The sequence below is a fragment of the Asterias amurensis genome, chromosome 8, assembly GCF_032118995.1.
Source record: "Asterias amurensis chromosome 8, ASM3211899v1".
Classification (NCBI taxonomy): domain Eukaryota; kingdom Metazoa; phylum Echinodermata; class Asteroidea; order Forcipulatida; family Asteriidae; genus Asterias; species Asterias amurensis.
The window spans coordinates 1605707-1629782 of record NC_092655.1 but is presented as its reverse complement, the minus strand read 5'-3'; the positions used below and the strand labels follow the sequence as shown (position 1 = coordinate 1629782).

At 38.8% G+C, this 24076-nt stretch overlaps 1 protein-coding gene across 2 annotated transcripts; it reads left to right on the top strand.

Annotated features, from left to right (window-relative positions):
* Positions 1-8565: 8565 nt before the first annotated feature.
* LOC139940727 (uncharacterized) lies at positions 8566-22580 on the top strand. 2 transcript variants are annotated; one of them, XM_071937094.1, is made up of 9 exons: positions 8566-8622; positions 16356-16450; positions 16852-16968; positions 17588-17704; positions 18234-18356; positions 18857-18973; positions 19342-19461; positions 19635-19745; positions 20128-22580. In XM_071937094.1, exons 2-9 carry the CDS (start codon positions 16396-16398, stop codon positions 20958-20960), a joined length of 1593 nt encoding a protein of 530 aa, XP_071793195.1. In that variant the 5' UTR covers positions 8566-8622; positions 16356-16395; the 3' UTR covers positions 20961-22580. The 2 variants fall into 2 exon arrangements, with proteins under 2 accessions (XP_071793195.1, XP_071793194.1); XM_071937093.1 differs by lacking the exon at positions 8566-8622 and adding an exon at positions 10759-11072.
* The last annotated feature ends 1496 nt before the right edge of the window (positions 22581-24076 follow it).

Here is a 24076-nt window from a genome sequence, read left to right as displayed (position 1 = left end):
CCCACAACAAAATAATCCTCAGCAGGTGCAAACTATTTCAAACTCGTCCATATCGGTTTCCCACCGAATCGTAAAACGAATCGGAAATCAGAAATCAAATAAAGGGACACCGCGATGTTTTTGAAGAATATCAGAGTTTGACCACCCGGTTCATCCTACGGGGTTTCCGTATGTGCATTTCCTCCATAACACGCCAATTGTGACACCTGGTGTTGCTTCCCCTTCGCATGGCGTGGTATATAAAAAGCCTACTTCATCGTGCAATCATTTCCTATCTTTCCATCAATCCTACGATTCCAACAACCAAGAGTCGAACACCACTCTAAAATCACCAGCTGTGGAGTCACCATGGGTATAGTCTGGTTGTTTGACTCACTACCGCCTCTCCCCGTTCCATCTACAGTCTGTAAATGATGAAAGAGTCTTCGCGTGTGCAGGATAGGATGTGTTTCCCCCACATCATCACGTTGTCTGTCTGTGATCATCACGTGTAGGCGATGAGCAACATTGGTCCCGCCCACCTCACTGCTGATCAATCTGTTCTGCCATCCACAGCCATTCAACGTGCAAACGTAATCAATGCTGTACAACGCATGCCTTCAGAGAGCTTGACATGCCGATACTTGGTTAACTAAGCACAAAAAAGGGATTTAATATCAGCCTTTTTCGCCTGATGACACTTTGACAATAACACCACAGACGAAACTGAGCACCAAAGGTCTGTTGCTTTGTGATGAGATTCGGTCTGGGCGATTTGGAACTCGCCCCAAAACACACACTTGAGTAAACGTCTGACGGTTCCGCATAATATCAGCCGTATGCAGTTATGCAAGTAAACACCAATCTCTAAAAGGTGCCGCTTATGGATAGAGGTATACATTGCAGCGGGGCCGTTTGTTGTTGGGCCCAATGGAAAACATTTTCGAATTATTCATGACTTAAGCTTTTTAAATATTACATTTCAAGATTTGTTTTGCTCCGTTCAATGATACCATACATTAGTTTCAAGACTAAAGTGATAAAGCACTTGCTTAGCACATACAAAAATTGCTTAACGGAAAAAGTTAACCAGCCAAATTATACAAGTGTACATTGTTGCGTCTGGTGCCCTACTAAATTTATGTTTAGCAAATACATTTGTCAAGCAATTCGTTTTCTTCTGCTTAACAGCTTTACGGAATTGGGGTGGGCTGTGATATCTTTGTGTTAAGGTTATCAGTGTCAACGGATACACACGCTCACTTTACCCAACCCCAACCCCTTTTGGAACCCCCAACCCCTAAGTCCATCGGAAGCACGCCGACATGTGTTCACATGTTCTCATATCGATCATTCTTCTCTAAAGAACTCAAGCTCTCTATAAAACAGGTTAAATAAAAAAAACATTATATAAAATCCCGAGGACATCCAACATCTCCTCTTCGCTCGGCTCAATATTTCAATGGCCCCCAAGACCTCAGGAAGGTGGTAAATAATTCTCAGGTATTTTCTAAACACACGCGGTATCGATCTCGTTTCCCAAATTGAGATGTTATTAGAATGACTCGTGTGGAGGAAGGGCGTCACATTTTGTTTTCCATACAAAAGAGTGTTGAATATATTCAGTCTGACACACGTTATAGATGTTCCATCCATATCAATTAAATTCAGACAACTTATCATAGAAGTTATGTTAGGAAACATGACAATTATTTCCCAGTGTGCAAGCACACAGAACTATATCCCTATTTGCAAAAAGATAAAGGTATGATAGAGAATAACGAGTATAATTATAAATATTTTAAAGGAAAGTATACCCATTTTGTAACCACCTCATTTTTTGTTATCCTATGTAACTGCAGATATAACAAACTAAACAAATTCCAAAGGTTGTAGCGTTTTTGAGATGTCGCCGAAAATCTTTAGCGGTTTAGTTCAAGCAGGAAGAATAGTTGGTCATTGGCATCAGAGAAACGTTTCTGGCAGTAACGTTTCTCGAAATCAATATTTTTTTTGGATAAACACATAATTATTTTTCCATAACATTACTTCGAAGTGAAATAACTCTCAGAATGTTTATACTACCTCAAAAGGAGTGGTTACAAACATAGGTTTCCTAATAAGAACCACCTCAACCCACCTTTTTCTCAGATTTGTTCATAGTTTTTACTCAATACAGTCCAAACAAACACTTATACTTAGTCAAGTTATTCCGAGGACGACTTAACCAATAAACTTATCGTAATTGCTAAGTAAAATGTGATGACACGCCGCCCAACAAAAACACTTATGTGACAGTGTGGGGGCTTTTCCTGACATAACGTTAAGTGTTTTGTGAAATAGGTCATAGGACTTGAAGTCTGGTTCCTTGACTATCACGTATACAGAGGGAGCATTCGGATTGAACAATCTCATCAACACGTACGTTCCATGTAATTACTAACCCTTGAACCACACACACAAGCCGTCAATCTAAAGAGGTGATCAGGAGATGGCCTCATTTCGTCCGGAATTCCCACTGCTACACTCGATGGGCCCGTTTCACAGAAAGCTGCCGATCAAAGAGGACGTTGTGAATAAGCCCGGATGCAAATCTCCCCAAGCCTCCGCTACAGACAATAATTGAACTACATCTTCCATCTATAGAGTGGACCATTCTCCATATCTTAATTGATTCATGGGGGGCAGTGGGGGAGCTAGCTAGCCAACATCCCTACATGCTTTTTGTGTTTATTAAAAATTCTGAGATTCACCCTTTCCATTTTCCTGAAGGAATCAGTTAACGAAGGGAACAAGAACAAATGCTCCGGTGTTTATTAAATTCCCCGGATCACCTCACGCAGAGTAGCGACACCAACTGTGGTTTTCTAGGTTGATGACAACAAAGTTATTTTCCCGCTGGTTTGTCAAAAAGAAACACGCGGTGGGCTGAGGGAGTCATTAAATTTACGAATGGTCGGAGCGTTGTTATCAATAAATAATTAAGCCAGAGATTCTGGCCTCTGGAGGCAAAGTGTCTATTGTGTATAGCGCACATACACACAGGATTTTACCCAAAGGCCGGACGTAACAACAAGAAAGGAGATACCGGGAAAAGCGTTGCAACGTAGTCTCTCTCCCCATCTCTCTCTCTCAAGAAAGGACTTGGCAGTGTTACAGAACAAAAAACCCTAGCTGGGTAAAAAAACATAAGCTAGCGGCAAGGTTTGTTGATATCTTGTCCCTTGTCTTGGTTCCGGATACCTCCAAGGACCTAGCGATTCAAAGATGTTTTTCCCCCAAAGACTCGTAGATGAAGTGTGAATCGGAAATCCCCGGAGTGTTTAAGTTATATTACACATAACACACTAATCTCATTAATGTTTGTTTTACTTATACACCTGTGTGTGTTAAGATATATTCCGTGCCATCTCCAGTCGTGAGAAGAAAAAAAAACAGGATATTATCCTCAACAAACACAAGAGCAAGGACGTATACAACACGAAATGAACTTGAACCCAATACACTCCGTTGTCTATAGCCACCATGCAGGACGAGCGCTCTGTGTGATGAAAAGTTATTATTTGTCTTGCACAAGAACGCAAGTGTCCGGAACAGGACTCGAACCCAACACTCCATTGGCTAATTCCTCAGAACAAACAGTCTGTGAGATAAGAAATAAATGCGTGTCTTGTACAATTCAAGAGTCACGAAAGGGACTGGAATCCCCATTCTACATTGGCTCATTTATCAGGACAAGCATTCTGTGTGATGACAAACTATTATGTGTCTTGCACACAGACTCAAGTGTCACGAACGGGACTCTCACACCCCGTACACTCCGTTGGTTTCCACAAGGACGAGCAGTCTGTGTGACGGACAACAAATGTGTCTTGCTCAAGGACGCAATTGTCACATACAGGACTCGAACCTAACACTACGATGAGTCAGCCACAAGAACGAGCATTCTTAGTGAATTAAACATGTGTGTGTCTTCTTGACGGACACCGGTGTAACCATACAGGGAAGCGAACCCTAAACTCAGATGGCTCAGCCACAAATACACGTCACCAATGCATAAATCGTAGAATATCCTGGAATAAAGGCTCAAGCTAAAATATAACGCAAAAAATGGTCTAGACGGCTCTTTTGATATTATCAAAGTAAGATAACAAGCATTTTTACCGTCCAGTACACTTCAAATGTTCGTTAAAAACAACAATCACGTGGATTTCTCTCTAAGATCTTGGAAACTTCAAAAGACAGAACTGCGGGTTGGGTTTAACGCCATGCTCATTTCATGCATAACTATTATACATTGAATTCCCCGTAAGGTTTTTGTTCTAACCGATATGCGAGTAGTAAAGTGTTGCGCGTGGCTCTCTCGTCTATAGCAGAATCGATTCTTGCTCAGGGGTTCGAAACCGATACCCGAAGATACACGGCTACTGTGTGGTCAATCAATCTCTTGTGTCACTAATTGGGTTTCAAACCTGGGTACATTTTAAGAACCCTGCTCGAGACCACGCTCTCGCACTGTGTATAAATTTCATGTTATACCAGAAGGCTTTTCTGTCTTTTATTTATCTTCAAACTCCACAAGTACCTCTGACATGATATTCCATGAAATGTTTATTTATGGTATAGAGAGTACGTCAATGCTGACAACCTTGAATATCTAAGTCAAATATTGTTTTAATGTATGAAATATGTATTTGTTGCACAATAAAAGTTTTTCATATTAAAATGTTGATAATTGCAATGGCAAATTAAAATGCGCACGCCATTATTGATAATACATGCAAATCGTACGGTTAAACATTTGTAATTACTGTATAATAAATGACGGCTAGGTAAAAACTCTCTCTTCGATGCAGAGACAGTTTTACCTCTTAAACCTAGCGAGGTAAAACATGTTTAGTTTTAATATTATTTATTTGTATAATTCTCGTAATCAAAAAGCAACACACCGTAACCAGAAGGTCTGATGATTAATGTATTTTCAAATACAATTTGAATTTGTCCATTTTTGAGGGTGTTTGTTTGTTTGTTTGTTTGTTTGTTTGTTTGTTTGTTTGTTTTGGTGTTGTGTGGTACACTCTGTTTTTAGTTAATGTACTTTTCTCAATTGCTATGTAGTGTACCGTTTGTTTATAGAGCTATAGAGAGAAGGCTAAATCTTCGGCTTTCCTTTCTAAATATTTTAAAAGCAGTTAATAATTTCAAAAAAGTATTTTACACTTTAGGTTTCCGTAATAATTGCGAAACTAAAAGCATCAAACCATATAACACATATTTAAGTAATTACATTACGCTGATATCACTTGATTAAATATTTAATAATATCATTATTTTTGTATACGCTATGGCGGCAACGGGTCTACGGTTACCTCTTGTTATTTAAGACTAGTTAGTATACATTTACCTTATGTAAACATACGTTGTTTCATTGTTACATTTCAATAGATAGTATTTTAGCATCAATACTCATCCATACTTTTGTTGACAGTAAGTATGTGGTATGTAGAACATCAGCCCAGTTTCCTTTGTGCTCGTTATAAATAATTCCATGTGACCCAGAAATGAAGTGTTTAGCAAACATCAATTAAATGGAGACTGTAGTAGCAGGGCCCAATATTTCATGCGGTCGCTTTTATAGATTGCCGTCAACAGAGGGCGATAGTACACAACTTCATGTCAACTAGAGCAAGATCGAACATAAACCATACCACTACTGTCTTATATCCGTCAGGTGAGAGACAGGCACCGGTCATACAAACCCGATGGTTTGTCTAGATAAAACTGAACTGACGTAAGCTTTAAGTGGTTTAAGATTGGTCCAAAAAGTCAAAAAGCAACTAGATAGCTTTAGGCCACTGGCAACTGTCCAAATAATGACTGGATCGTAATTTGTTGGCTGGTTGTCGTGGCAGCTGCGTCCTTTATCGTACCGCCACAATCCTGCAGGTTTTAAACGGCCGTTGGACCATGTCGCCTACTCTATTTCCTTATTCGTAAATATTCAAACTTGAAATGACATTCCATGTATAGACAACAAAACCACCACACACAAAAGTCTATTTGAAACGATCGCTAAACCGTGCCGGCCAATTCAAGTACCTTAGATCGAAAAAAAAATGTTTGTTTTCCGATTCCGATGTAACCTATTCCTAGAATAATGTGCTCATAAGGTAGGTCTGCTGCCACCAAGGCCAGACAAGCCTCTCCAAAAACAACTGTGTATAGCCTATGAGGGCGCACTTCCAGAATGACAAGGATAAAAACGTGCAATGCATCCTTGATGTATGCAATCACATGACCTGTTTTATCAATGACACAGATGGTTGTGTTCTTAAGTAACTGTCAAAACACACTTTTTATGGGGTAAGATTTGCCACCTTGAGTCCGACTGCGTGTAGGACAGGGTTGTCAGGGCGCTCGTGTCGTACGGGTTCCGAAACCTTTTGGTGTGATTTTTTTACGCCAGGGTTCCATTATTTTACGCCAAGGTATCTAAATGATTTAAAAGAAAATTCTACTTACCATGGCCTTGGTGAGGAAGGATGAAGGTCCACTTTGGTTTCTCTTCTGATTGACATTTCAGGGCGTGGGCTTCATGGGCTCGGTGTTTTCTGCACTAAAAGAAGAGGGCGCACTTTCAGCTCTTTGCTTGTCGGTTTGGTGACGTACGGCACATCGTCTGCACTGTGAAGAGGGCCCTCAACGTTCATGCACATCAATGCTTTCCAGGAACGTTGACCCTAGACTGGTCCCCTGTCCTCACGTTATGTTTATGCATGTATGTCGGGTTTAACTGCGAATCTCCAGGACCATGAAAGCCATGTATGTGCAATGATGTGAGGTCAAAAGTGTTTATGTACGTGGGCTCAACAGCAGATCTGTGGCGTAATTCACGAGCCTTGAAGTGTGACGTCAGATGTTCAGGCAACGTTGAACCCTACACTGACCCTCATGTCGATCTCGTTAGAGGACAATTTGTACGGCCACATGTACGAGTTGTTGTTCATGTTGAAGGCTAGTTGTAGTTTGTTGAACTCAGATTTCACTCTTTATTACCTGTTCATACAAAAATATAATAAAATAGTGTTGTGTATCACAGGGTGCCGAATTAAGGCACTGTTGAGATAACAATTACTTCGACATAGTTTATGCGTGTGTCACTTCTTATCAAAAGACTTGAACTATCATCTATTGTCCTTTGATCCAATATTTCTCAATACAACCTCTTAAAATTGACCTACAATTATTGTTACTGTGCCCACACACAAACAGAAACTCAATCAATCGTTAAGCAACAACCGCGAAAACTCACTGCCCCGGGGAAAGAAACTCAAAACCTACTAAAAACGGTATTTTGTTAAGTCCGATATTGCCACACACGATTTATTTGAAAATGGGGTCCACTCCCGGCCTTCTCACCTTGGGTAAAATCACTTTACAACACATTTTTGTTTAAAGTTTGCGTACCCCCCACTCCCCGGACATTTTGTTTACAACAATCCTTCTAAACGACTGACCCAGACTTTCAATTTTCGTATGAAGAAACCGTGACACAGTTTCTCTTACATTTGACAAAGCCCTTCCAATGGACCCCTCCAATTCCAAAGGGGAGAGAGTGATTGGTTTGTAAGCCACCTTTATGACACCGTGTGTAAGCTTTACACCTCTGCTCTCAGGGCCACCAGATACACCGGTGTGATTTTCCAAACGTATTCGACCCACTGGTGTGCAGTTTTGATTACTTCACACGAAAACCAAAGAATATTTTTGAATGGTTACACATTCCGAAAAATGCGCGGGACAGGCACATTCTATTTTACAAAAGTTTTTTTAATATTTTTATTCACCTTTCTTCGTTTAACTTATCCTTGCATCAGTTTATTGATTTCCGTATAATAACCAAAGTTTGCCCAACTTTGGAAACTGACGTAAACCAATGTGATGTCAAGTATTAGGAATTACCCTCCAAAATAGAATCTTTGTCTTCTAAATTTTCGAAGAAATTTGGCAGAACCTCACCCAATTTTCCTGTAACAAAAGGTTCCAACCACTATGAGCGCACAAAACTGCTGACCAAAGTTAATAGGTATGTCCATATGTTCCCAAACACAAGGGTAACAATAATATTATTGTCAAATTATTAAGAAAGGTCAACTGAAAATTTATTTTTGGTTAATTCTAAGAAAATCCCCCATCGTCTTCAGGGATTGTCCACAACCTTCTGGTCAATTATTCTATGGGTCATAGACAAGTTTAGTATCCCTTAAGGACTGCTAGTCCCAAGTCGTGACCTTAACAGTGACGTTGTGGGTCAAGTTTGAAAGTTGAACATTCAAGGAGAACGAGGAAAAGATACTTTGTCAGCGAAATCTTAATGCACACCACTCCAGGAGGTGAGGAATATCATAAGACATTCATAAACTGACCAATAGTAACTATATTTCAAACTCACATTGTATAAATATTCCGTGAAACCGTAAATTAACCAATCAGTGATTGTTCTAACGTCAGTGACCAACAAAATTAAGGCTTTATAAGGGGGGTTTCACAGAAGATCAGGAGGCATTCCGGATTGAAGATTTTTTCTAAAACGTCTAGCCGAGTGGGAAAATCGTGGTCATCATATAGCCCCAATATCTTGAGGTGAGTTTTGATCTACAGGTGATTGTTTTACATTGTTAAACTTATTGTTTAGGATGCTCTCCTGGTTGCATCTCTTTTTGGACATACCCATGTGGTATGGATTTAGTGCAGAAAACTGTGCTCTGTGTATATAGAGTTTATGCGTTGGGAATGCTTGCATCCGCTCTATTTACCAAAAATCATGCATGCTTTTTGGTAAATAGAGCGGATAATCATAACGAAGTGCTAATATGCGATGGCGTGAGTGGCTTATACATGCGGCCATCCAAAGCCCTACAAGACGATGAGTGTGTTCCTTTTTGAATTCTAAGAGTTTTTTGTTATCGTTTGGAGTGACATTTTAGTTTGAACCGAGCCTAAACGCACCGCTACAAGCATTATGATGTGATAGAAAGTTGAGTGTTAGCTGTTCGTACTTTTGCCAGCCACCGATTGGTATAAAGATCGAGGCTGTGATGTCGCTAATGTGTATAATATAGGCCTGTAAAAGGTCGCGGTGACACGTTGTATTCTTTCTCTAACAATAATTATGATAAGAGCCTTGGGATTACTCGACGGTTCGACTAGTAAATTCTTGGCCGTCATCAAGGGAGAAATGTATAGGATGCCAATTATCTCACTACCCACGCAATTGAAACGTTTACACCACTCACAAATAAATAAAATAATGATATTGAATCTGACAGAAAATTGAGAAAACATGTGAATTAAAACATGACCCGGGGTGACTATAAAGGTTAAATTCGGCCTATCGAAACGAGTCGCTAACCGCTTTGATGGCTGTTGAATTCTTTAGGGACGGCAAAACATGCAAGTACGCATGGTTTATTAGGCCCTCACAATGCGGCCTTGGGAAAGTTGTTGATGAAAAAGCGGTCTGGTTGAACGGGTCAGCGAGAAGAATGCAGAGTGGTTAAAATTAATACCAAATATGGAAGGAAGTCCGTGTATCAAGTTTTGTTTGTTGATTCGTCGAAACGATAAAAAAACTTTAAAACGGCATGCTGTGACACCCCACCCCCTAAAAAAAACGAGAAAAAAACCGAGACCATCAGGTAGACAACAACAGGTGTGAACTATACCTGGGGAAGCGTTTAGGGTTGTACTAGATGATCGAAGGTGACAATAATTAAAGGAACACATTGCCTTGTATCGGTCGAGTTGGTCTTTGAAAAGCGTCCTGTAACCATTTGTTATAAAATCGAGATGCTTAGAAAGATGTTGTTCTACACAAACATGCCTCGAAATTGCGTGGTTTTCGTTTTACCTCGTCGACAAACACGGTCGACCATTTATGGGAGTCAAAACTTTGACTTAGAGCCTTAGAGGGTGTCCGTGTGTCTTTTTGACATCTTGGTTTAATTGTTAACTTTGCGTTTGGAAAGTAGTATGATCACAAACTTGTCCTCCAGTTACGTGACCAACTATGCTAATGAAGATGGACAAAGGTAACTTTGGTAATGTTTGGATTTTCTTTCATGCTGGCTACGGAGCTGAATATAAAGTTTGGAAATTAGTTTTAATAATAATATAAATGTATACCACGCTTAATACTGAGTTTTGTCCTCTTTATCTTCCTTTTGGACGGGAAGACATGGTCAAATTTCGGCCACGTCGGGGCATCTTCTGTGAGGAAATCTCCGATGACTTACAAAATTGTTTTTTTTTTGTGACGATCATCATTGTTATTATTACAGTTAGTATTTACATTTGATTGCAAAAGCAAAATTTTTAATTTTTATATTCCCGTTTTTTTTCACGAGAAAACAAACAGCGAAAACCACTGGCTTAAACTGGTTTGAAGCAGTTAAGACTTGCGGTATGAAAAAATAACTGTGCAAGTTATTTCTTAAAAAAAAATCATATATACATATATCAATTCTGGCAAAAAGATTTGAAGCATCGGAAATAGTTAACCATTGACTTGACCATCTTCATACAATGTAAACGCAAAAAGGTCCTTTCCAATTTCAAATAGTTCGAATTGTTTGCATTGTGACGTCAGCTCAAACACTGATGCACGTGTGGTCCGGCTAGGCAGCTGAAGCATAAAAACCAGCCCCGTCGGCAGTAATAGTTTTTTTCTGCAAATATAAACGATCGTTCTGGAAAAAAAGTGAAAGTGATTTGGAATACGTCATCATCACAACACAAAAGAAGTACCAATTTCAATGGGACGGCGACTGTCGTACACGAGGGGAATTTTTTTCTTTGTTGGGGTCTACTGAAGTGAAAGTTGCACAGCATTGAGGGTATAAAAAGAGTGAACTTGGACCATCAAGTGTAATAATATTACAGCTGCGTAGGAAGGAGAGATCACAACACCTTGCTGTTCAGAGAAAAAAAGGAACCGGAAAAAGGAGCGTCGTTTTTGTTTTTCTTTTATTTGAACAAGAGGACTGGTCAGAGATAACAGTGCTTCACTTTACCAACCCAACAGAAGATCAAAGGTAAAAATAACCCATTTAATATTAGTCTGGCTTTAATCGAAATTGTGTATAATTTTTAGAATGCGAAAAAAAAAGGTTACGGCAACATTTTTAACAGCAAAGACGTACTTGAAGGCACTGGACACGTTTAATAACTATTAACAATTATATGCTAGCATAAAAAAAATACTCGGTAATAGGCAACGGTGAACGACTCTCTCTGAAGTAACGTAGTTTTTGATAAAGAGGTAACTTCTCACAAAAAAATATTTGAATATGAGAAAGACTTTAGGTCTGAAGATGAAAGCACGCAAATTTATGCAACAATTGTGTTATTTGTACATTTATATAGAACAATCGAAATGTTAAAGGCAAAATAAAATAATACCAAAATAAACAAAAACGGAAGTTGGAACCATAGCAACAAGAACGACCCGTGGTATATAGGCAAACATAAAAGCTTAACAATGAATCAGGTCGCCCCAGGAATAGGGGAGGCCGTCCATCATTTGACAAAGCCACATCGATTGTAAGAATGCAATTAATTATCTATAGCATCACTTGTAACTCAACAATATTGCATTAAACTAAATACAAACGAGTTTTATAGCATAACGTACACTTAATGCATAAGCAATAGTTTTTCAGATTTATGTCCTGGATCTTACGTTACTTCTTTGTGATAGCATTTTCTAAATCAATAGTTTCCCCACCACCAAAAAATCCTATAATTTATCTCCACAACTCTAACGTTGGGCCTCGGCTACTCTTTCGACTTTCCCTTACGCCTTGATGCAAAAAACGCACCTCTGCGTTGTTATCAAAGTTGGACATTTCGGTTGCCATTTTGCCAAAAACAAGCAATGATTTTCAGAATAAAACATTGTTGTATTGGATTGAAAAACGTGCTTTCACTTTTGTTTTTCTGCGTCTTTTTTGCCTTTTTAAAACAAGAGGTTGGACACTTTGATTGACATTTCTTTGATTACAAGGACTGGCGATGGTCATTAGGCTTTGGTAGACTTTTCAGGGCATTTCATTTAAAAGCAAATTGCAGATTTGTACAACAGCCAAAAATCGGGTATGACATTCATATGGGAAGAATATCATGCTTGTCTTTTAAAATTTTCCAAAAGACTAAGATTTTCCATGGTGGAAGTGACGTTTGCGAAATCGGACTTTCTGTCACCTTGGGTATGAGTTAACCTTTGCCTTGTAATTGGTGACAAGCTGTTAATTGGCTTTACCAATAACTTTGAACACGTACACATTCGGTCCGGGTTTCAAACAGGTGGCAATGCCTATATAGCTAGAGCCAGTGAGGAGCCGAAGCCTATAGGTGCCGAAGCGGAGGATTCGAAAACGGCTATTAATAAGAGGTATATAGGCTTTATTGAGGACGAGTAAAGTACGAGTTGCAAGAATGTGTTTACTTTTTAACAAGAATATTTGTTTGTGCGTTTACAACTTGACTGAGTAAGAGTTGACGCATTGTATTAATTACACTATGACCCTAAGAGGTGAGAGCAAAGCAACTTAACCAGACCCAATGCAACCCTGTGGCTAAATTGAGTAAATTAAAGCCGAACTGTCAATACCATTTAAATTTTTATCCTGGGAAATGTTCTCCCAAATGAGCAAATAAATTCACAATTGAATCTACACAGATTACTGAATACCTTCTTCAAACGAAAGTATTTCTACAAATGGCAATTTGTATGGAGGATTAAATGACGCAGGTCCCCGGGACAACTTGGACATATTCTAAAGTATTCCCATCACGCTCACCGTCATTAAACCACAAGAATGTCAAGCTGTTGGTTTATCACTTTTTCATGGTATTGCTACCGGGACTTTTCTGACCATTCATTGTTGTCTATCAAGGTCACGAGTGATATAGAAATACTATTCGTACGATTTGGCACACACGCCCAAAAATAATAAGAATTGCAAATTTTAAAAAGATACGCGTGATTGGTCAGTGATAATAATGGCATATTTTAGTGATTGGTCTCGGGTTTACGTCGTGGTCAAAGTAGCCCCACCCACCTATATCCGGTTGCCGAAAAGACTTGTTTTTCAAAACACGAAAAATACAGTTAGGCCCTATTGCCAATTTTTTCTGAATTTTCAACAGAAATACAAGAACTGATGATGATGTCATGATAAAAATAACAATAATGTAACTGCGGAGTGATTTCTTTTTCTACGGAGCTGTTTTCTACGGACCAACATGAACAATATTATAGTGATTAGATAGACTGCTTTGTTTTTCTCAAAAAATGCGTACCCCAATTTACCCTTGGACAGGGTTAAACAAAATAAACATATGTTTATTAATTTTTAGTTCTAATTACTCGGTCTTGCATGTACAGCGTGTTATTCTGATATCAGTAGAAACATAGTTTTCTTTCAGAGTTTATAATCACTTATACAAACGGTTTTATAGAGGCTCGCTCGCACAGTAATTTTTATTAAAATCATGAGAAAGGAATTTACATAATTAATAATATCAAATGAATTCTTCTTAACTTAGCAAAAAAGCACGTACTCTGCCATGTACAACGCTTATATAAATAGTTGTATATGGCCTACTTCAGTTTTTTCCTTTAGGGGCAGGGAGTATAAGTCAGTTGACTGAATGGATTTAGCACCATGAAAAATATGCGAGGAATTGAAAAGCTAAATCTGTAATCACAACATGTTTCATTTTACGGTAGATTCAAAAATGTACATTCCATTTATTTCTTTTGTAAAGAGAGGTATAATGGGGCTGGGCGATGTCTTTATATCCGTTCTTAGTCCAGTTATTTAGTTTCTGACTTGGCGAGAAATGCTGACCTCAACAAGTGGGATCGTTGTATTCCCAAAACACCATTGTGTTGATTAAAGTGTCATTAGATTGAGTTTGTTCTGTTATAACAGATGTAGAAATTCTAAAGAAACATGCCACACAAAGACAATGTCAGCCACAAACGAATTGATGCAAAACGAAAACAGCAAAATGAGAGAGCGACACGGTCAAAGTCATACCTGCATTCCATCGAATTCCTCTTTTTGTACAGTTTCAAAAGGTAAAAGAAGCTCTACTCGACATTTTGCGAATACCTAGCGGGCAAAATAAACACCTTGTGTTCACAATTGAATGAGAATATTCGTCAAGATTACATTTTTTCGCTCGAATGCAAAGACAGTCTATTTTTGCAGGCAATGAAGTGTACAGCCCTGACAGATAATGACTATAATAAATTGCCAATCTTTTTGATGCAACATTTGGTTCAGTGACTATTCCAGCTAAGTAGTTTTAAAAGAACATTTCTTGTGTGTAATCTGCGGAAGTTTCAGAATAATCCAGTTCAGGTTTGAGTAGAGAGCTTACAAATACAAAACAAATAATAACAATAAATCGGAAATGCCTGGACGTCGTGTTGTCAATCTTACTCCATAATGGATTTCGAAGGCTACATTAAAAAAATGAAGTTTTGGTTCAAACAACTAAGACGTCGAAGAAGATACGAAACGTCGAAAACAGCTGGCCAAGCCATGGCAACTTTTCTTTTAAATATGAAAAGTTTCTTATCAGCAAAAGAGTAAAACTGAAAACTAGGGCTAGAGTGGTCAACATAAGACGAGTTTGTTAAAAAAAGGGAATAAACGAACATCAATTCGCGTTCTTGTCGCTGCCATTTCAGATCATATTTAGTCCAAGTAATACTTGTCAACAACAGCTGTATCTGATACGATATCTGTAATAGCAATTTTGTATATATTGTAAATGATGTTTTTTAATTAAAAAATGAACTTTAAAGGGGCAAATGTATATGTGGCTCAGATAGTCCTTGGTTCCTCTTCTTCGCGTCTCCAATTCAAACAATGGAACATTCAAAGATTTTGGGGTTTCAGTATTAAAAGCCTTTAACCCTTTTTGCTCTGCTGTCTTGAAAGCAGGCATTACTATTTCAACGAATATTTTTAATGACGGGTTATTTTTTTATGTGTAATATCACCCCAACGAAGATGACAAACAAAATATACTAAACAAAACAGTTTTTCTTTGAGAAGGATCAATGTTGCAATATTACTTTAAAAATAATCCATACACGGCATGCCATCGTGATGGCATGCCCGGCTGCGCATCGGTCAAGGTTACGGTGTAGTGAAAGCAGTTGGAACCCCAACACCACGGCTCACTAATCACTTCCAAAAGAAATATTGTTGTTGTTGAAAACTAGTGGATACCTGTTGACACAAGTCTGGTATTTTGTTTGTCCACAAATTTATTAATATAAAAAGTGAAAGGATACAGTGCGTACAATATTTATTTTCAATTCATAAACGAAATCAGGCGAGTGCTCATCTTTCGTGTTAAATTTTGACGAGTTGGACGTTTTACTATACCTATAAGCATCGCAACTAAACGTATTCGTATTACGCCACCCTAAAAACCAGTGTGACATCCTAGTCAGGGCCAAACTCCCTCCAGGTACAGGCCAAACACCCCTTCAGAAATACAGGGTTGTCAGAACTGTATAGCACTCGCTCTTCTTACAACATAAAGACTGACTCTCAATAAGGCACATGGTAGTCTATCTTGTAAAAGTAATGAGGACTGCAATAAAATGTGGGAGAGACTAAATCCAAACTCTGTATACATTCATAATATTGTCTCGATTTGACGACACCTTGAGGGCAATTTAATATTTTAATTTCACCAGCTCGTCCACATTTAGCCCCCACCCTCGAGGTGACAGTTTTCATTTTAAATGAAAACATCTAGAGGTTTTCGCTAGAATGATTTTTATATGGTAACTTGAGCGTTTGACACCAACAATTTAAACCAAAGCCAATCCACCAATAGCGGGTTGTCAGTTTGATTGATTGATTACTACTGTGATTGAATGAGGTGGGCTCCTACGTCACTACATATACGCATATTGAGGTTGAGGTTGAGGTCGAGTCAGTCTCCGCAATCCTCCTTTTAACTTGAATGACCACATTACATAGAATACGAGGTTAAGGTCGAGTGACAACAAATTACACTGAACTGAATATTGGTGTAAACAAAACACAAAACAATGCTTAAGATAAACTGTTCTAGACTGGCTCCCTGTGTCGAAATGTGACAGCATCAGATGTTCAGGCTAGGTTTGTATGACGTGCATCGAACAGGATTGGCCAACAGAACACCCTGACTTCTTTGTAAGGGCGCCTTGCTCAAACTGCGTCATGTGCATACGGTCAACGGTTTAAGTTTTAAGTTTCAGTATTTATAAACACTCTTGTTTTTTCCTCTTTTCAATACAGATTTACACGCGCTGCCCGAAGTGACGACGTGACTAACGCCATGAAGATACAACTTGTCATTGTGTTTGCGGTCGTCGCAATCACACAAAGTGCACGTAAGTTGAAATCTATCTTAACTGTCAGCGAAGAAGTGAAGTTTTTGAAAGTTAAACAAAAAACCTTTCTATAATAAGAATGACGCAGACTATTGGTGAAGTTACTACAAACCCTTAGAAAAGTTAACTTAATCACTGCATTATAGCCAATGACCAAATGGAGAGAAGACAATGAAGAAAATTTCAATTTCAGATGAGAATTATTCCAGAAAAAAAGCACGCAATCAGGTAGGGTCTGAAAACCCAATCCACGCACATTCGAACCGTGGTCTTAGAAGCAGAAGGTGGTAAATGATACCACAACGTCAACCAGACCTCCCGTGTTTAAAACTTTCCAACTTAACTCCATTTTTCCATCTTACATATTGAGTTAATAACTGTTTATCTTGATTTTAATCCAGCATCCAACCCTTGTGATCCTAACCCGTGTGATCGTGGATCGTGCTTCCGATCGGCAGACGGTACTGGTTATGCTTGTAACTGTGAGGAAGGATTTTCCGGAGACACTTGTCAGTTCGGTAAGCTACAGAAGCTTTTGGTTATAGCATGGAGGTTCTATTTCTACCTCCATGGTTATAGTAGGTATTCCGATTTGCCACAATACGCTACACATGTTTTACACACGTCAGTGAGAAATAAAGAAGATACAAATTTAAATAGAATAAAATAACAACAAGAAAAAAATTAAAATGTTTCTTTGTTGCGGGCTTCTAGATGTCTTCAGCATTTGATATGTTTAGTACTTTGTTGATATGGTGTGTGAGAGGGCTTCAGGAGTCATTTGCCGAAAAATGGCATTTCTGTTGCGATAGTCATTTTCGCATAGAGTGACTAAACTATGAGGTTTCCAATACTATCGCCATTCTGCCAATCAAACTTGTTTGCCTACTGGGGAACCAGTCAATAGTACATTTGTGTTTTTTCTGAAGTTATTGCTATGTACATAAAATTAATCTAATCATCCATGGAATTGATTTGTGAAACGTTGGGTAAAAGGGACGCTATATGCTTGTCTGTCAAGAACTCCACGACACAAACAAAGAGGTAATTTTCTGCTGCTGTGAAAGAATAATTTCATTAAAACTTTTTTGTTAAAATAGCCCTCGCCATTTTCTACGTTCTTTTTCTTTTTTACAGGTCCATGTGACTCCAATCCATGTGTATCGGGAATATGTTTAACCTCGTCAATACGGAACAGTTACGCTTGCTTGTGTCCAGCGAATAGAGAGGGTACAAACTGCGAAATCGTTATAAGTAAGTTATTAGTTGAATAAACACAAATCTATTTAACATGTATTAGCCTGTGCCTATTAACGTTAGATGCCTGGTTGCATTTTAGTGTAGTCTTGGGCTAAGTAATATCCTTTGACCTCGTGCCTATGTGAAGCACGGATCTACATGTTCCTAGATGCAGTCTAATTTTGGTTTGGGCTACATTGAAGTACACGACTCCGACTATTCTGGTCTAAGGTAAAATGTAAGAGCTTTCTAAATGAGGGGCAACACTTCGGTTATATTTAGGGCCAGACTGCAATAATGGTTGTATTGAGGTCCGGTCAATATTTGGGAATAAGACGTTCTCACAGAAAAGAAAACAAAAATGCGTAAAGCAATTATTTTGAAAAACTTTGTCTTAAGTTTATGTTAAGGACCGAACAACTTGATACTCCGGGGAACAAACGAATAATTTCAGGAGAAAACAAGCACAACGTTTTTGAGTTCGTCCTCTCATTACTGTTATTGCCAGTTAACCAATTCAGAAACAATATTCTTCTTCTTACAGATGCATGCGATAGTAACCCATGTCAGAATGGTGGAATGTGTATGTCTTCTAGTACTGACTCAATGCGGTACATCTGCCACTGTACCTCGGGCCACACTGGAACACACTGCGAGAACGACCCAGGTAAAGAAACGAAGTGCCGGTGTGGCAGGAGATTCTGTGCTCCCCCTACCGCAAACTATGTCAAACATCTTCTGATAGCGCCCTCTTTTGACTCCTCCTCCTCCAACCGATGTTAATTTCCATATATGGGGGACCAAATCTCCTACGGACAGATTTCCCTGTGACCCCGGGATTGACCATCGTCGACCCGAAGTTGTTTTTAAGTTCCATTTCAGTTTTATTGGAGTTCAACCCAAACAAGTAAAAGAGTCCGAGTGTTCGATTTTCAATTATAGGTCCGTCTTGTTTTGTGGTTTTACTCGTACTCTCGAACGGAATTCTATTGCAATAATATAACTAAATTTCCATTTGTCCATTTGCCTATGCCCCACTGGCCACCATAATAAAACACAACTTTCCATTATCGTTGCCCCAAAAGACCACAACATTTTGTCACTCGCGTCAAATTCAAAATTCAAATTTCTAACACATCTGTTTTTGTTTCTTCATTATTTTTGAAGCCGCACCTTGTGACAGTTCTCCGTGCCTAAATGGCGGGGCGTGTACCCCAGCTACTGACGGTGGATACCTTTGCACATGCGCCGCTCAATTCGCCGGCCCACAATGCCAACAAGCAAGTAAGAGCTCGTCTGTTTTTAATTGTTCAATATCATATGCTGTTTTCCATACTTTACAATATATTTATAATTTATTCAAGCTAAGTTTCTCACATCTGTTGGGTGGGGAAACAGATTCCAATGAAGGCCGCCTGTACAAACATATGTGGATGTCCAACATCCAATATCCAAGTGTCGAGGAAGAAATTCACTGTACAAACATGTATGTTAATGTCCAAAATCCAATATCTTAAAAGCAACATCGATATTCGCTGTACAAACATAATAAGTCAATGTCCAATAACAAGCTAACTTTAACTGTCATGCTTTTTCACCATTCAATTAACAATCTCTAATCATCCGCTCTTTATTATTTTTGTTTTTAATAGTGTCATGTGCGTTCGATCCCTGTAAAAATGGAGGGTCTTGTTACCTTAACTACAATGATGGCGTCAATTACATGTGCAAGTGTCCAGACAATTTTAAGGGGAAGGATTGCAGCAAACCAGGTAAGCTTTCCTGACCTCAAGGTCTATAAAGGTGCTATTAGGCCAAGTGCTCAATGTTGTTTTAATTGGAGCAATTGTCAGTTCGCATTTTAATCTTTGATTGAGAACAATTTGTTGGTAAATTGTTTGGTCATGATTGTGTTTAAATATCATATTTACGTATTGACTTGCAGATCCTTGTTCAAGCAACCCGTGCGCGGGCAACAGTGTGTGTTTGACTGAAGATGACGGTACACATTCCTGCCTGTGCCGATGTGGAACTGACGGTTCGTGTAGTAATACTGGTAAGTAATATGCAACCTCTGTATCTGACAAAATGTTTAACAGGTGATTTCATTTGGGGCTTCTCCACCAAGCATAGGCTAGTAATAGGCTTAGGCCCTGCCTCTGGCTTTGGCTCACAAGGCCCTGCCTCTGGCTTTGGCTCACAAGTCTTGGGCTCATCATTGTGCATGGTGTTCTGACACACCAAACGGAGCCCGATCAGCAGAACTGGAGTCCGAGTTGGAACAAGCTCTATACTTTTAAGCATTTTGTGTTAGATATATCAATGTGAGACTTTGTAACGCTAGGTGGCAGCATTATACCAGGTGAACTGCCTCTAGAAGAATATAGTGCTACAAATTGATCAACCTTTAAGCATCATGTTTCCCTTGCTCTTTGCAGATAATGGAGAAGATGGAGGTACTCGCACAAATGTGGACAGCTCGACTCCGTCCGACACTACCACCCATGCTAATGGTCCAGACACGTTCAGCACCTCGTTCATGTGTTCTGAAACAACTGACCTTGTTGGCTGCCGTTTCGTATTCACTGAAATGAACAAGTGTAATAATCGCGGCTGTTGCTCCTCGGATGCTCGTGGGGGAGCAAAATGCAGTTGCTCGGATGGGTACGGTGGCAATCAATGCCAATATGATTGTGCTAGCAGTCCAATTGGGTGCAGTTCATCAGACAGCAACGCTGGGAACGAGAATGGAGGAACCGGAGGAACTGGTGGTGGTGTCACATCACAAGTTGAGCCCTTCGTCTGCCCGGGTGTATTGGCACCGTCCCCCAACTTAGCATGTCTCCTCGTAGCGAAAGAGACAAACAACTGTACTGGTCATGGCTGTTGCTCAATTGACTCAGATGGCGATGCTAGATGCAAGTGTAGAGGCGTCCATGGGGGTCCCAAATGCCAGTTCAACTGCACCCTTCGTCCAGAAGATTGTGGTTCAGCCAATGGAGCCGGGGGAAGTGGTACTGATGGTGGTGCCATACCAGAAAATGAGCCCTTCGTCTGCCCGGGTGTATTGGCACCGTCCCCCAACTTAGCATGTCTCCTCGTAGCGAAAGAGACAAACAACTGTACTGGTCATGGCTGTTGCTCAATTGACTCAGATGGCGATGCTAGATGCAAGTGTAGAGGCGTCCATGGGGGTCCCAAATGCCAGTTCAACTGCGCCCTTCGTCCAGAAGACTGTGGTACCGCTAGTGGAACTCAAGCAAACCAATAATAGGCAAACACCGTATCAAAGTTGGTAATCATCAGCTGTCCATATTCTCCATATAAACCACAAATACTCATAGCGTAATGAGTTGTGCATAATGGACTGACGTCATAGCATAAGCTTCACCTCAGCCAATGTTGCAGTCACCTAAAACTTTTAAACTGGGCGTTTCTTAATGATATCGGTCCTTAATCTCAAATGACGTGTCTTTCGTCGGTTACGAAGGTGCAAACACATAATTGTCAATAATAAAAACATGATAATATATTGTATATCCAATGTAGTATTGTTTATCAGTGAAAAGAAAACATGAAATAATACAAGTCATTGGTTTAAGAGATTTCCATACTGAAATACAAATACTGTCTTATCCAAAGCAAGTCATAACTGTCAACAAACTTCAAAATCACCAGCAGTTTTTGTGAACTCTGTTTTTGGAGTCTGACTATAGTCACACTTCACATATTTTTATTATTATTATTGTTATTATTGTTATTATTATTATTATTATTATAACACTTATACCTGACTATAATTTAAAAAAATCAGGACTCAAGTTAATAATTTTCACCAAATTCTAAATTAAAATTATCTGAAATTCTTAATTTTTCTTTTCGTTACTCCCCTGCCTGGAATAAGACTCGGGAAAACCATCGGGCTCGTTTTGTATCCGTTTGGGTGTTCTTTAGTTGGATAATGAAATTTGCATTTTGTGATGACAATTGTGTTATGATATCGGTAGGGTATTTATATATGAATTTTGGTGATTTTGATCTCGCACAAAGCCTTTTTCGGAAATGATCTATTTTAAGTTTTGTTTTACTTTATTTGTTCTTGTTGATTTACTAATATTATTAATTTGGTACGATTTTTTTTTTTTTTTAAGAAAAACCTCTAATATTATAGGGTCATTTTGAAACAGCAGCTTTTGTTCATTGTATTAACTATTGTGCATGAAAACGACAATCAAATTATTGCCAATCATTAGAATACCTTCAAATGACACGTTATCTTCGGATTGGGTGCTTTGTGCTATAAAAGCGTTGGGTATGAAATTTGATTGGAACAATTTTTAAAAGTAGCATAAAACGATTAACACAAATATCACTCGAAATGGTGTGGTTTCCTTAAACTTTGGTCGCCATTTGGTAAAACTGGTTCCAATCGCTAGCACTAAATATTTCAAACTAATCAAAACAATTGTTTCAAAACAATTGTTTCAAAAGTGTCAATCTGTCCAATCTGCAAAGTATTGATGGTATTATTTCACATTTTTCTTAAAGTACGTTTCTAAAAGAAAACGGAAAAAGCCCTTGCAAAACACAAAATAATCATGTAATACTTTGAAACAATTGTAATAAATTGTACGATGAAAATAACTGGGTATATATCGTTATTTTTGTTTGTTTATTCAACTAAAAATGGTATTGAACTCTTAAAGATGCTATGTCAGATTTTTGGCCCAAACATTAAAAAATAATTTTTTTTGAGTGAATGGTATTTCAAAGAGTATCACCCGCTCTGACGAAAAAAACTTGAACTTTAACTTTTAATGGTCAGGAACCATGAAAAAAATTTAAAACGTTTCTTATAAAACACATAAGAATTGGTCACGTGATATATTGTCGGGATGTATGTATGTTTTCGATGTATGTGAAACCAATACCTTTCCTTATTATTGAGGATATGGGACCAGACAACTTGAACAAACAGCACATTTACTGACCTAATTTCCCCTTCACTGATCTGGGTTCTAATTTTTAATATGTTTTACGATTGTATAAGGAATAAAAGAGCGGCGACGAGGTCTTATAACCGGCAGGACCATGGCCTTGTAATAAAGGACTTTTCCAGATTATGTTTTTCTAATATTATATATATTTATATGTATATTTTTTTATACTTGGAGCTGATTAGGTACAGATTGGTTTGCAAGTTCTTTCTGAAAGGGGACGAACATGTATTACCAGATCGTGTATCCATTTCAAATCCCACCATCGAGAAAATTACCCCTCAAGACACATGTTCCTGTTTCAATATTCTAAATCAGAGTCAACTCGAACAGACGTGCACAAAATATCTAAGTAACATGAAACTTTACCCAAAATATGACCCTGATTAGGACAAAATAGGAGGGCCTTCTATACTTGGGTACCGCCTTTTAAGGTTCTCGTTCTCGGCTAATAAAGTACTGTCCTCGGACAACAGGGAATCAGATTCGGAGTGGGACAAAACATGACTTCTTGAGTATAATTTTAAAGGCAGTGGACACTTTTGGCAATTACTCGAAATAATGATTATTTTAAAACCTTACTTGGTGACGAGTAATGGGGAGAGGTTGATAGTATAAAACATTGTGAGAAACGGCTCCCTCTGAAGTGACATAGTTTTCGAGAAAGAAGTAATTTTCCACGAGTTTGATTTCGAGACCTCAGATTTAGAATTTGAGGTCTCGAAATCAACCATCTAAAAGCACACAACTTCGTGTGACAAGGGTGTTTTTTCATTCATTATTATCTCGCAACTTCGACGACCAATTGAGCTCAAATTTTCATAGGTTTGTTATTTTATGCATATGTTGGGACACACCAAGTAAGAAGACTGGTCTTTGACGATTACCAATACTGTCCAGTGTCTTTAAAGGTAATCGACTCGGCTAGCAAAGTTCTCTCCCCAGTCCCTCGGAAGAGGGAATCGACAAAAAGGGCTCGAGTATTTATTCATGCCGTTTAATTTAAATGGTACCCGTTTGGCTAGCAAAGAAGTCCCCTATTTTGGACTCGGAGTTGGATAATACTAACAGAGGAATTGAGTAGTACTTGATTACGGTTGGTAAAAGTAACCCGTATTCGGCAAGCAAAGCACCCCCTCTATCGAGAACAAGAAGCCCGACTCGGACTCGAACAAAATGTGACTCGAATACTACTCGAGTACCATATTCAATGTACTCGGCCGACAGGGACTTGGACTCGGACAATTTGAGTATAGCACTCAAGTTTAAAAGTTTGCATCTTTCGGATGGTGCTCAGGTAAAGGGTTGATGATTGGTCTTGCAGCTTGCTCTGCTTGCGAAACTAGGACGTAGTTCAATTCATGCCACGATTGTTTGGGGCGGAATTCCT

Coding starts and splice junctions, on each gene's coding strand:
- LOC139940727 (XM_071937094.1), top strand. CDS start 16,396: ATGAAGATACAACTTGTCATTGTGTTTGCGGTCGTCGCAATCACACAA. Junction 18,357..18,856: donor ACACTGCGAGAACGACCCAG/GTAAAGAAACGA, acceptor TTATTTTTGAAG/CCGCACCTTGTGACAGTTCT. Junction 19,462..19,634: donor GAAGGATTGCAGCAAACCAG/GTAAGCTTTCCT, acceptor ATTGACTTGCAG/ATCCTTGTTCAAGCAACCCG.